General features: G+C 35.0%; 1 protein-coding gene across 1 annotated transcript; it reads right to left on the bottom strand.

The window, feature by feature from the left end:
• Window positions 1-321: 321 nt before the first annotated feature.
• LOC149079963 (haloacid dehalogenase-like hydrolase domain-containing protein 2) lies at window positions 322-7561 on the bottom strand. The gene is made up of 7 exons (XM_089238876.1): window positions 7490-7561; window positions 7097-7213; window positions 6185-6390; window positions 5208-5292; window positions 2407-2623; window positions 1310-1373; window positions 322-683 (listed from the first exon to the last, which is right to left on the bottom strand). The coding sequence occupies exons 2-7, from the start codon at window positions 7192-7194 to the stop codon at window positions 586-588; spliced, it is 768 nt and encodes a 255-aa protein (XP_089095002.1). The 5' UTR covers window positions 7195-7213; window positions 7490-7561; the 3' UTR covers window positions 322-585.
• Between the last annotated feature and the right edge of the window lie 7862 nt (window positions 7562-15423).

Genomic DNA, 15423 nt, shown 5'->3' on the forward strand with positions numbered 1-15423 from the left:
CGCCTCCGAAATTTTTCTGGCGACTAAATTATTTTTTTCCGATTTATCAAGCCCTACACTAATCGGATTGGAATTGTGCGTTATAAAGTGGATTTTTATTTTTTTTCCCTTCAATCTAGTGATTCAATTCAAGATTTACATCCTATTGAATCACTAACATTTGAATTAAAAATCTGAAAAACGTTTATAATGAAGATAAAGCAAGAATATTCTACAATTCATCGCCCAACAGAGCAAAAAATTTAAATTCGCTCAAAACGAAAAGTCTATTTATAACAACAATCTTTACACAATTATCAGATTTAACTGTAACTATTTTTTATGAGTATTATTTCTTTATTGAATAGAAATCCTTCATGACATGCTTTTAGTTGGGCACAATGTACAAGCTCCAAAGGGAACATGTGAAAAATGTGATAATACACACTCTTTCAATAAATATGTTTTTAGAACAAAAAATACATTTCTCTTTCAATAAATATATATTTTTTAGAATAAATAAAACTAATATGTCTTTAATTTTGAATTGAACAATTGAAACAATGGTGACTTCCACAATGAAATTCCCTATCAGGATGTCTCATTTTACATGCCTAATATGAAATCAACAGCTTCTGGAAAATTTTTGCACACATGAAAAGGTGGAGGTGAAATTTTTTTCTCGTCACAGTCTCTATATTTTCCTATATAATTACAACGAAAGAAAATGTTACTTATAATAAACAATAAAGATATGATACTCATATTGAAGTAACCCAAAATGAACTCTAATATAGAACAGTTTGACAAGTACAATGATAGTGCACTTTTATCATCATTTGCTTAAACTTTAATACAGGGTGCATAGCTACCAGCACCATGGCCCCCACATTCTTAAGCCTAGTGATCCTAGGCTGAGATCTTTGGTGCGCCCAAGCCAGACTTTTCACAGGCTCTTTTATAGGAAATTTATGTCTTGAAAAAAGAAAAAACTGATGGTAATTGTCTCTGGGCTCCAGTCTGGACCACCAATGTGGGGCCATGACCAGCATGCACAACATTTTACTGGTAAACTGTTGATCCTAGAAGGAAGCAGTACTGATAACTGAAAATTGTCAAATAGGGGGCTTCTGAGGAGATGAGTTATCATTGAAAAATACAAAGTATAAAGTTAGGCATCTCATCAATGCCAGTGAGAGGGTTAACTGAAATTGAAAAGTTTCAAGAGCAATGCAATAAGAACTTTTTTTGTATCCATCAAGATGATTTCAAAACTATTAGAACAGAGAGTATCATGATGCAAATGTTTAATGAACTGTATTTATGTTACCTGTTTTCACTAGAATTCCTTTTAATCCACAATTCTGGGCACCATGGACATCATCTCTTACATCCTGAAATAGAGGGAAGGAGGAATTAGAGCTATTGTATATTGAACAACTTCTCCTAAATAAAAAAATTTCAAACAGAGAAATAACTTACTCATTAAAAATGATGAAGAATAATGAACCAGAATTTCCAATAAAGCAGTTCTTGCTTTTTTTTCAGAACAATTTACAACCTAGATATTTTGCTTTGCAAAAAAACTGTCGAGAGAATATTATCTTCATTATTAGATTACATTCAATCTATGTACATGTATACAGGGTGTTGATTTGGTTTGGATGTCTATTTTTTTAGCAAACCATTCGTGCTCTTGCCATACTCTCTTGGTACAGGAAAATGTGAAACTCCAATTCTCTAACAATTTGGGATATTGAACAGCCCATGCAGAAGACATCTAAAGCCCTGTTTACATGTGCAATAAAACATCCCAGGAAGTTCCCAGTAACAGGAATTTTAACTACAACCTATTTACATGCCATTTAGTTTATGGCAGTATTCCCCCCTCCCCTTTTTTTTTCAGAAGTCGTCACTAGTCATGTGGGTTGAACAAGTGGTTGGCTCAAGATATTCGACGAAGGAGCTAACAGCAATTTTTGCGACACAAAGGATTATGGAAAAGGGGTCGAAGTCACCCACCATTATTCCGCAACAAAGATGGGACTTTTTTGACACATCTCCTTCCCACCCTTTTTTCCCCCATGAAGAAAAAAGTTGCCATGCAGGTAATAATCACCAAAGCTACCCCAATCTTACACATGTAAACAGGACTTAAATCTCAAGCTTTTTCCACTATGCTAGTCAGAAAGACTGGATCATAATAACCTCATTACTGCCTATATATATCTATGACAACAGCACTCTCCCCCAGATGCAAAGACGCAAGAGAGTAGCACTACATCCTTTGTACACCATTACCTTTTTTTAATTCTGTGATGCTTCAGTATTTGTATATTAGTGATGTTAAACATTTTTTTCACCATTCTAACAATATTAATTAACAGCAATTAATTTATAATGAGTAAAAAAAACATAGTTACTCACATCTCCAATCATTATTCCTTCAGAAGCTATACATCCAATACTTTCTAGTCCAGCTAAAAAAAAATCTGACTCTGGTTTGCCAATTACCTCTGCTTTGACCCCTGTTGCATACTCTAATGCACTTACAAATGCTCCAGGTCCAATGGCAAGTCCTTCTTTTTTCTGATAATAACGACCTTTGTGCACAGCAATCAAAGATCCACCATCCAAAAGTAATCTATACATTGAGGAAGAAAATTAGTTCAGTTCTACTTGCAAACAGATTAAAATCACATAGATGTAAGTTCTAATGTCAGAGGTTTTATCATTATTTATAGAATAAAGATGTGAAAAATTGTGTTTAGTTGAACAATTCTTTGATATACAGTGGAACTTTGGTTAATGAGTGGTTCGGATAACAAGCAAAAATTTTGAACAAATTTTGATTCAATTAACGAGTGATGATTCGCATTACAAGTAAAGATTTTGCACTTTGTTTATTTAATTTCACGTTATCACAACTAAGCTGAGGGTTTTCCATCTCTTTCCTCCACACACGTACTGTGAAATTGTGGGTAATATTCTTCCCCTAGTTTTCGGTCAGCGTGCCCAACTCGAAAAATGAACACCCTCCCTACAAACATGATTATTTTGATATGAAACTAGATTCATTGTAACCGTGCGTATGTGAGCTTAAAGCATTTTTTAATTGTACCTGGAGAAAAACTGTGGGCTGATTGCATTATTTACCGTGACATTGAGGGGCTAGCTCATGAACAAGGGTCACCATTTCTGAAGAGATGGTGTCCTTGGGGAAGACCATAAGACTGGAGTGCACGAGCCCGACATTCAAGAATTAGTGAAGGAGCATGGTCATATCCCCCAAAGCAGAATGTGCCAAAATCTGCAACGTATGTCCCAGAACAATTACCGCTACTGCAGAACAGTTTGGAAGAATTTTAAGAAAAAGTGCAAAAAAACACTGTTACATGTATGGGGATTTTTACTGCATTTCCAGTCAGCCAAGGGCTCGTTGCAGAACAGAGCTAAACATTCTGCTTTGGGGGTCATATACTCAGAGAGAACTGATGGATCTCCATTGCGCGCAATAGCAAGAGCTTACGCACGTAGAGCTTATTATGATTAACGGAAGAGCTTGTTATGATCTCACTTATGATGGTTAATGAAAGAGCTTATTATGATCTCGCTTATTATGATTAATGGAAGAGCTTATTATGATTTTTTCTGAGCAAGACAGAGTGAAATGAGAAGTCCCTCACTTCAAATGAGATTAAGAGATGTGTAGAACATGGGAATCTGAGCAAAACTTTGTAGATGAGAACCCCCAAATAAAGCTGTAGCAGTGGAAACAATAAATCTGTCCAATGATAGTGCGATTTCTCACATTTCCGAAAAACGAGTCAAAAGCAAGTGTCATAGATAAGATTCCATTCTAAAGTCAGACAAAAAAGAATAAGTTTACAGACGGTGAGTGTAGTGCATAAGTTGTCCTAAACGGTAGTCCTCCTCCTCTTTCTGGTCATTAGAGTAGGTTAATTTGTAAACATTATCATATGAATAGTTATTTATGGTATTATTAATTTTTAAATATATCATTGTATTATTTATTATATTATTGCATTGCATTATTGAATGAATGACATTTTTACTAGTCATTTTCATGTGAATGAATAATTGTGGAACACATTATCTAAGTTTCCATTATTTCCTATGAGGAAGTTTGATTTGCATAACGAGCAATTCGGATAATGAGCACGTTGGTGGAACAAATTAAGCTTGTTTATCAAAGTTCCACTGTATATCGTTTATCAAATCAAATATTTTATATGAATATGTCATGTCAGGGAAAATTCACATCAATTATTCTGTATTGTGAATTTGCATTAAAAAAAATGTTCACTATTTACTTTTCAGATCAGAAGTTTTGTTTTAATGATTCACTGTGAGAAGGCATGAATGTACTTAGGTAAATGACAACAAAAAATTTCAAACAAAGTATAAAAATTTCAGTTAGTTTATGAGTATTACATTAAACAAATTTATCCATGACTGTCACATAGAATGTGCATTTAAACCAGTGGGAAATGTGTTTTCCGATTTTAAACCAATTATTGCGATTTAATTTTTTAGCCATGTTAAATTTAAAATCAATCATTTTTACAGCTATTTTATTTTATTTCATTTACTATTTTAACCTCTTTTCCATACCATCTTTCTTTCCTCAATCAGTGAAATTTATTTTGTTCTTTTTTTTGCAAAACATGTTAAAGTTTCATTTTGTAAGGCAAATTTTTTAAAAGATTGAAGGAGAAAGCTAAAAAATATTTCTGGTTGATCTATTATTATAAAATATCAATTTATTTTGAACTGTATTTTGAGTATTCACAATAGATACTTCTGAACAAATGTTCTTTTGTGAAATGCAATAAACAAATTTTAAACATTTCTTTTGTGGTGATCAAGTTTTATCATAGAAATTTCATAAATACCGATACTGTGTTTGTTAAGCTCACACGTCTAGTTTGTTTTTCTCATTGTGGCACATGCACCCTTGCAGTACTTGTTCCAATACAATAGTAAGACATTTTCACTTGCTAAAATATTAGATTATCTTGAAGGTACTTCTGAGAAAATTTCAAGAAATTGATCACTAGTTGCTCTTCCCAAAGAACCTATTTAAATGTGAACTTTAATTAAGTAGGTTACACTCTATGCATAGATAACTAAGTACAGAAAGTTCATACATTTTTCAAAAGATCTGATGAATGACATCAATTCAGAAATATTTATTTTAAACGTACCTGAAAGCAACATTCATAGATTCATAATTGAATTTGCTTGGTGCTAAGCCTACCACTACTGAATTAGGATTCTCAGTGTTTATTCCTGAAACAAAAATGCTAATTTCATTAGTGACTAATAAATCTAGATTGTCTTGGAATAGCCTAAATTAGCATGATCTTACATGAAAATCAATAAGATAATTGAAGCAGAGTACTTCATAATATATATATTTATCAGCAAAATATTCTTAACCTTTTACTGGCCGAATTAAGATTTGCATTGATTAAATTTTTTTTTTTTTTTTTGTTATTTCATATCCTGATCCTTTAGTTTAGAGATTTCAACCATAAAATTCATGAAATTTTTTTTTCTTGCATATTTTCTGGACTTGCCCATGTCCATAGAAACATTAAAATCCAAAAAAAATTATTCTTCCTTAAAAATAGGCGATTAAAAAAAATCAAATTTATGGCATAAGTGCTAAAATGAATGAAATTTTTGTTTTGTAAATTACGTTTGGAATCTCATGCATTCAGGAGAAAAAAAAATCAAGTGCTTTTATGTACGAAAAATATTTTTCTGTAATTAATAAAACCGATGTTCCCAATTGAAAACATCGGTTTTATTAATTGAGTTTAATTAATTACATTGAGAAATATTCTCAATGCCAGGGTTGTTGGACAAAGGCGGCCTGCACATTTGAATGTTTCCTCGCCAAAAAAGAATCCCTCAAAGGAGCTTTCCTCCTCCTCAACTTCTTCCACAATGACCGGTTGTTGTTCCTCCAACATAATAAAATGAAAATTCATGGTAATTTTGATTAAATTTGTTTAAATCTTAAATCCTCTTCTGACACAGCCAAATTGTCAAAATATTCATTGGCCGTTAAAAGGTTAATGAAAAATATCATTTCAGAAAAATTGAACAAAGGTGTATTATACAATAAGTAATAATGAACATAAAACAAAATGTTGAAAACAAAAGGCAACAATACCTTTAAAATCTTCCAAAGCTTCATCTTCTAACATATAAAATGGTCTTATTTGTCTTTTGATGATTAGGTTCCTCGTAGCTGACAATGATGTGAATATTTCATGTTCTTGCACTTTAAAACCCAAGTTTAGAAGCCGCTTTAGAATACTTTTTTTGGATTCCTTGGTTGTGTTGGTAACAAAGCAAATCTTCTTATGTTTACGTAACCTAAAACAAATCCTAATATTACTTTTGATCTTGGAGTTTATTTTATCTTCATGATTTGATGATGATGTAATGTATTACACATTATATGCAGAACATAATTGCAGGGGTGTCAAAAGTGCTTTAGACCTGTAGGTGCTTGAACTTCAAGTAACATTTATATTTCTGAATGAATTCTGCACTCACAGTACCCTGACTAAAATGCAACTGCATGATTGATTTATGGAGAACATCATTTGATTGGTATGTTTGACATATCAATTTAATTTCAGATGTGTATTTGTTAATATTTTATAAAATAATATCTTTTAATGATAGAATACCATTTACAGAATATTTCAGGGGAATTGACGACATTGAGAAATATTCTCAATGCCAGGGTTGTTGGACAAAGGCGGCCTGCACATTTGAATGTTTCCTCGCCGAAAAAGAATCCCTCAAAGGAGCTTTCCTCCACCTCAACTTCTTCCACAATGACCGGTTGTTGTTCCTCCAACATAATAAAATGAAAATTCACGGTAATTTTGATTAAATTTGTTTAAATCTTAAATCCTCTTCTGACACAGCCAAATTGTCAAAAATAGCTCTGACACATTAGTAGGCTGTGTGCTGACAGACATTCCTGTTTCAATGAAAATTGAATAATATATTCTCATAATCTTTAATTATTTCAATAAATTCCATTAAATGTTTTACACCATAAACTTACTTTTCCAAAGCTTCAGCGGCAGAAGGAATAGCTTTATCTTCAATATGTAAAGTTCCACTCAAGTCTATGAGAACCGCCTTGAATGCATTCAAAGCCATAGATGATTTATATTTTTAGCTGTAAAAACAAATGTAGTACTCTAATATATATTCATTCACTAAACCATCTTTTCACTTCAGCTTATAAATCAGTAACACCGATTTCGAACATAAAAATTCCAGCCTCAGCTTATACTTTTCAAAGAATCAGTGTTATTTGTACAGCAATAATTACACTATTCACTGATATGATACAAAAAAAAAAAAAATTTAGAAAATCAAAAAATTATCGAAAATCGTTCCATAATGGTATCTTGGTGTAATCTATCCCTATGTAAAGATTTCAGAATTTTACCTGAAAGGTCTACGAAAATTCGCACGTGTTGGCCTTTGCTGATGTTTGTTTACGAAATTTCCTCTCGTCTGCACGTACGACCGATATTCTAGTTTGATTAAGCTGACCATATATGTTCGGGAAAAATACGGAAATTGGTCTTCGAAATACGGGACATTGCCAATTATTGCAAAAAATGATGCTAAAAGTGAGTAAAGTTGCCAAATCATGTGAAAATTACAGAAAAGTCGCCAATCGCGGGAAATGAATCTCCACTTGAAATTGCAGGGAGTCAAGCCTTTTTTTACATGTTAACTGGTGGGGATTTTGCCCATCGAGAAGAAATTTTTTTTCTCCTCTAAGCTTTCTCCTCTGAACTTTATTTCTCCTCTAAGATTTTGCCCCATTACCCTTTCTATTTGCCTAGGATGACCATACGTTCCGTATTTCCCGGGACAGTCCCGGTATTTTAGCGAAAGTGTCCCAGTTTTTCCCGTATTTCCCACGAAGCCTACTTGAATTTTTATTCTTAATTAAAGTCAAAGATTGACATTATTTTTCAACTCATAAATTATTTTATGATAATTACAACTGTAAATAAGAATATTAATCTCCCACATATGTCTTGGTGAACGTTTTTTTTTCGGGGAATACATTTTAATCCACTGCAATTTTTAGTAATGCATCATTTCCCGCCATTGTGATTTTTCCCTAATTTCAACAATATTTGGCAACTTTGGTTTTGGCGTCATTTTTGGTAGTAATTGGCGATGTCCCGTATTTTCCTGTATTTGGAATCCCAATTTCCCGTATTTCTCTCGAGAAAATATGGTCAGATTATATTTGCCCCACCAGTGAAGATAAAAAATGACCACTGGTGGGGCAAAGCCTTCCCGAAGCACCTACAGTCATTTGCCACTCAATGGTCGGAACTGGAGGGCCATCTCAAAGAAAATTAAAGAAACGTGTGTTAACGCGTGTGAAGTCAAATTTACACATGGTGAATACAGAATAGTGTTTCACAGCTGCACTGACCGAGATAACATACGAGATTTCCTCATAAACAAGAAAATTACAATCTTAAGGCAATCTGCCCCTGATGCCAACACGTTCAGCGTCATCATACACGGACTTGACTCGGCCATTCCAGCTGAGGATTTAAAGCAAGAACTAATCGAAGCGGGCTTCGAACCGATCGGTGTGTCCCAAATTCGATCCCAAAGACAAAAATTTCGGTTCAAAATACTGCCGCTATGGAAAGTTGACCTACCGTCCAATGCCAAGTCAAAGGAAATTTTTGACATGAAGCAACTGCACTGAGCTATAAGTAAACTATAAGTAAGTATAAGCTTTACTTGTAGCTCAGTGAGCAACTGTTACTCGTTGCCATATCGATTGATCGATTGAGAGACATAGACGGAATCCAAATCGATTATCGATAAACATCTGTTATCAATGTCAGACATGGGGACACTGTGGTGACACTTGCGCACTCCCCCAGCGCTGCATGTTCTGTTCTGAATCACATGATGTGAAACAGTGAACAAAAGTACGTGGAGTAGACCCCCCCCCCCAGTGTGCTGTCATTGTGAGAAAAATCACCCAATTGTTTTCCGCGGGTATGAAACCTACAAAAAAGAACTTGCGAAACACAAGACCAACATGAAATCGGCAAAAATCCCCCAACAACAAACGGAAAAAATCACAACCATGACCTTTGTGAAATCCCGAAAAAATTATTCCAACACGACGTTCCTGCCAAGAAGCGTTTGGGAAAACTTCTACAAAAACAGGAAAATTGAAGCCGAAAAAACAGCAGAACTGACCGGACCCAATACGACTGGTCAACCGGAGATGATAAGCTCTACGGACTTCGCAACAGACTTGGCTTTGGACTTCCGCCAAATAGCCACTGCAAGTAGCGACTCGGGAAAAATTCGTTCTACAGAAAGCGAAGTCAGCGGACCCCCTTCCCGTCCCAAGAAGTCCAAAAAAGGCCCCGGCAAGCCGGACTTGAGAAGCTCTAAAGGCAGCGCCAATGATGGTCAAACCGAGCTAACTGCAGCAGCTGCGACCGACGGAACTGCGGAAAGGAAGCGAGAAGAAGTGCCCTCCAATTCGGACTCTGATTTTTCTGTGGCCAGCCTCAACTCGACGTACGTGTTTTCCAAGGCTTGCGTGGAAGATATCGTTCAATTCAGCTCGCAAAAAGAAAAACGAGCGATCTTGCACAAATTCCTAAAAGAAGCTGGGAATATACTCGTCAAGTAATAGCGAGCAAAACCTTAAAAAAGAGCAAGAAGAGCTCTTAAAATGACGAAATTGCAAGTATTTCGGCAAATTCTATCTTTTTCTACATTTCCTTTCACCATCTTTTCAAAAATATTTTTTTGAAAAAATCAAATAAAAATCAAAAAATCCGAGCCATTCGTGATTTTTATCGGAAATGGCACGGCAAAAAACCAATAAAAATCGTCTCTACTTTTTTCTGAACTTTTATAAAACTACTAACGATATTCTTCTGATATCTTCCCCTTCAATTAATTAATTTTTGAATTAAAAATGTTTCTTAATATTTTTGAGTTTTTTCAGCCAATCCCTTTCAAACGATTCAACCGACCAATGAGGTGAGACCAGGGGCAGATGATGATGACGTCGCCAAGCAGTTTACTTTCCTGCCCTTAATATTTAATAATACTAACCGCCTCGGAACAGGGCCGTCTATATTCTACCGTAGAATAGAGACGGCCCTGCTCGGAAGGACATGGTGAGTTTGTAAAGCCTATAATAATTAATTTTTATAATTAATTATGGGATCCCGACTTTGACCAACTCCCGATTCTGACCGACATACATGCATTTTCACTATACACATACTCTCTTGTCTTTTTTCCTTCACATGGGCTCCCAAGGGGCCCGCTTTGAGGCAAAGCCTCCTAAGGTAGATCTCCTAGATACTTCTAGGAGGCTTTGTTTGAGGGTAGCAAGTGTCCGCAAACGAATAGGTACTGCCAGAAATTTCCCCTTCAGTTCAGTGTTTGTCGCGGAGCTCCCGCTCTGTTGCGGTCCGCGCCACTATACGCAGGCACATTGGAATCAGTGTGTTAGATTTCACTGCTCGGATCTCTTCTCCCATCGTTGCTTTGCTCTCCGTTTCACTGTGTTCAGCCTAACATTTTCACTGATTTTCGCAACAGATAGTGCCACTTTTCTTCGAAGAAAAGGAAAAACCACCACCACCATAATAATTTTCCCCAACTAAAACAGAACCACTATATATATGTTACGGAAATTTGATAAATCCGGTTATTATGCATAATTACCAGCTATTATGCATAGTTACCAATCATTTTTGTAAGTTTAATAAATTTTCTTTTTCACATTTACCGTTGATATTGTGTAATTCCCAGCTCGTATTGGTAAATATGCTAAACCGTGAATAAATTATTTAAATTTGCTGGATATTTTGCTCAAATTTCAGCTTAGGATGATGGATTTGATCAGTGATGTTGCTTATGTTTAAAAATATTGATAAATATGAAGAAAATAAGCAATTTTATGCATATTAACACCACCAAATACCAACTCTGGCCATATCGCAATTTACTGCCATTAATGAGGTGGGTTTGAAATGAAGGAACGATATATCGGGTTACCTCAAGTTCGTTTGGCAAGTATCTTATATGTATCCTTACTCGGGTTTGAACCTGGGACAGCAAGGGTGGTACACGAGCATCTAACCACGACGCAACTGGTTAGTGAGAGTTAATACTTTTTTTCTTTCAAACCGAGCATTTGCGTATATTCCGGGCTCAAGCCACCCAATAACTTGTCAACAAAGAGAGGAATAAATATTAATGATATAGTATATGTTTGTAAAGTAGCTTGGAGGCAACTTGGATTCGTCTGGGAATTTCGAGGGCACTGGTCAGTGTGTAAAAATGTGTGTGTGTGTGTGTGTGGGGGGGGAAATACACACACACATGCAAAGAAAAGATATATACAAGATATACAGAAGACTAGATGTTGTGAAGATATTTATTATTTGAGATGTTAATTTTTTAAGGAAGGAAAAAACTCTCTGCCTCTACCGGGAGTCGAACCCGGACCCCTCGAGTGCTCTGACCAACAAGCTACAGAGGACTACAGAGGAGATAGAGATTTTTCTTCGGTAGAGCGTATATATAGAGCACCAAAAGATATGTTTCAATGAAAAAAAAGATTTTCCGGAAACCTGAAAAAAAGTAGGACAAAAGGACGAATTTAATTTTCTAAAACATAAGACACTTTAAATTATAAAACAAAAACGGATCGTAACCGTAACTACACACGTACCAATTCGTTAGAAGTTCAGCAGGAGAATGTAGACATACCACACATACGTGCACCTCGTCTACATTCTCGAGCGGATTTAGAGCTAGCTGTTGGGAGGTGTCACTTTATAAATTGCTAAACATAAAGTTGTTGTGAAGAGCGTCACCATGCGTCCCTTTTGTTGCCCCGTATTTTCTGGGACAGTCCTAGTTTTTCTCTCCATCCTGACTTTTTTTGAAAAAAATTTGGTTTTTCTACTTTTTTAGTCGAACTTTTCTTAAATTTATTAAATCAAAAACGTTGACAGGTAATTTTCAACGGATTAATGCAATATTATGTAGGAATTCCAAAAATTTAATGAATTATCGCATTTCGCTTGATCACCCCCTCCCCCATAGATCCGCGCCTGGGTATAGTAGTTATAAGAAAGAAAAAAAATAGCAACTTAAAAAAATTATTTAAAAAAAGCAAAAAAAAGTTTCATAAGCAACGCGTAATATATAACCTATTTTTCACTGGTTTTTATGTGTTTGACTACTAATCTTTTTTGTTCAAATAATTTTCTTCGGAAAATGGTTTTTATTTCATCGTGAAACTGCGGGCTGAAGAAAATACTGCATTATCTGGGTATAAATAAAGGGCACCCAGAACATCGCTTTGCGAACACCTTTTACAGAAGTAGATGTTGGCTTTACCGGGTCAAACACGTAAAGCAGAAGTTTTCTGCTCTAGAAGGTGTTGGCCTGGTGCTGTTAACATAGCCGTGCAACCAGTGGCGTCGAAACTGGGGTTGCCAGAGCACCCGCAGTAGCACTGGATTGAGCAGAATTCAGAAATAAAGATTTCCTATTTAAGGACCAAGTCGAGCCACGACCACACATACATAGGTAGGGCTGAAATAGACGCGCGGTCGGGGGCAAGCATACATTTTGGTGTCCCCATGTAATGTTGGAGAGGTTAAAGGTGAAATTTGCTCCCCCTTCGGTCTGGCATCCGCAGCCCTGCCCACAGGTCTGAAATACTTTCGACCCCCACCTCCCCCGCCAGTGTGCCCGCAATCATCTCCACACACACTTAAACCCTCCCAATATTTTCAGTAGCTTCACGCAGCGCTGTCTTAAAGCATAGGCAATATACCGTACTGAAAATGTCAATTTCCCGCATATTCGGGGGGGCGGGTATTATCAAGCGCTGTATAGGCTACGAGGTATTAAAAATTCTTTTATTTCATAGACAGGGCCGCAACCGTGGGGAGCAGGCGGGTCTAGTGCCCCACCAGACCAAGCACAAATTACTCTTTAACATTACATGAGGGTGCCAAAATGCGTGCTTGCCCTAGCAAACCAAGCAGTTGGTTGTACCTGTTCATAAAGGTGCCGTGGAGTAAGAATTTTGTCCTAAATCTTATCCTAATTACAACCAGAAATTGAACGTCAGAAATAGATAAGTGCTTGATATACAGTGTACGCACAACTTTTAACCGAACGATGGCGATATCTTGGGTTCTATTTATTGTAAAAAAAAAAAGGTGGCATTTTTTGTTTTCTTCGTTTAAGATCTTCCATAAGTGTATCAAGTTAATTTTTCTTAAGGGGTCATCTAGATGTTAAAAATAGATAAAAATTTTTGAAAGTCCAATGGTAACCCCATTTTTTTCCTTCCATACTTGGATTCAGTATCTCAAGAAATGCGGAAAAACAGAATTTCATCAATTTTGAACGAACAGTTATTGAAATATAAATTATTGAAAAATGAGTGCCATAGTGTTAAACAGAAACTTGTTTTTGAGCATAATTGCTGAAATAATATATGTGCATCTCACTACTTTTTATTTTAAATGATAGATTCTAACGGACAAAACAATTTTATTACTCATTTTGAATTTATTTTTTTTTCAAATATGAGATGAATTATTAAAACATTTTTTTCAAAAATTTATGAATAGAAGCATACATTAATTTTTGCTTCATTCAAATCAGCATAGTCGAAAACACAACAGAATCAATTTTCCAATCTGACCTCTATTTCGCGAGATATGAGCAATTATATGAAAATGACCACTTTTAGGGACCATATACTAGATGTAAATTTGAAACTCATTGAAAAATTTCTCTACAAATTACGCGGAAATGTTTAAATACGAAGCTCATAACTTTACTGAAATGGGCAATTATTGTTTTAAGTATACTGTGATACAATAGATAAGTCACCCACCAACTTTTTCAAACATTTTTTGTTTTTTAACTATTCGAGTAAACAATGAAATTTTGCAATTTTTCAGTGTTTCAGAAATTTGTTTCATTCCTTAGACAACATTCATGAGCTGAAATGGTAAATGTAATAATGTGCAAAGAATTCACAAATTAATACCATACAATTAGATTGATGTTAATATTTATGGAGATAATAATAAATAACAGTCTCCCAATAGCTTAAATCATTTTAGTGTGCACCAAGTTTAGGGTAGTGGCAATTGGTGGTAGTCTCTGCTAAAACCATGACATTCCATTTCATCCGTATTTTTTTTTTATAGCATTATTAAAAATTGGGGAATTGCAAAATGAAACAAAGTTATAATATAAAATAGTGCAATGATTAAAGGAAAATTCTTATATTTTTTCTAAATTGTCATCACAAACAATTGCTTTGTGACACATTTGAAATAATTATGGTAAAAATATTCGTTCAATCAGATATAAAGTCACTAAAATGAAGAGTAATAAAAAAAAAGTGTTTTTCACCTCCATAAAATAAAAATGATTTATTTTTTAACAGCACTAGATCCAAACACTCGGGTAGCATATGGAGTATTTATTGTTCGAAACTTCTTTAGTGTGTGTGTTTTCCCCCTGCAATCAACCTTCAAATTCAGTTTCTCAATGTTGGGAGTGTCCCCAAACACATTTTCACTCATATCTCTCTCATTTTTATACTTACAGCAATAAAATTTTATTTTTAGGGTCAATGCAATAAATCAGATAAGATAGAAAAAAATAATGGTTTATATTGAAGATTTTGAAGTTTGAACAATACTAAATATGTATATGACCCCTCATCAAGACGAATTGCACATAGTCGGGTAGAAAATCACAAACCATAATTTTTGGTAAAAACCGCTTCATTATACAACTTTTAGAACCCAAGATATCACCATCGTTTGGTTAAAAGTTGTGCACACTGTACATACTTTGAGCATATGGATGGAAAGATGTCACCATAAAAAAAGAACCCATGGCTAATTTAGTTTTTACATGATCAAATACATCTGATTCCATCAGAATCTCAGAAGCATAAACTTTGCAAAAGTTTGTAGCTCTGTGTAATGGTCTCATAAATAGGTGATGTTCCTACATTTATAGTTATAAGTTAGCATAAATACATGACATAGAAGCAACATTTAACACATTGCAAGTGAGGGACCGAGATCAGTCAAACCTTGCCTGACTTGAATTTAAAACTTGTTCTTCTGCTGCAGAAAGTTGCCAAGTGTAGAATAATTTGTTTGTCACATTTTTAAAACAGAGAAAAAGAAATTTTTTTTTTATTAGATCTTTTTCCTAACCTTTGTGTGTTAATGAGAGGGGAAAAAAGCAAGAAGGGTGACAGGATTGCAATATCTCGTCAGTGCTGTGCCTAAGGTT

Source organism: Pholcus phalangioides, unplaced genomic scaffold (assembly GCF_987345545.1).
Source record: "Pholcus phalangioides strain wild (caught in Gottingen) unplaced genomic scaffold, Ppha-v1.0 ptg000011l_1, whole genome shotgun sequence".
Classification (NCBI taxonomy): Eukaryota; Metazoa; Arthropoda; class Arachnida; order Araneae; family Pholcidae; genus Pholcus; species Pholcus phalangioides.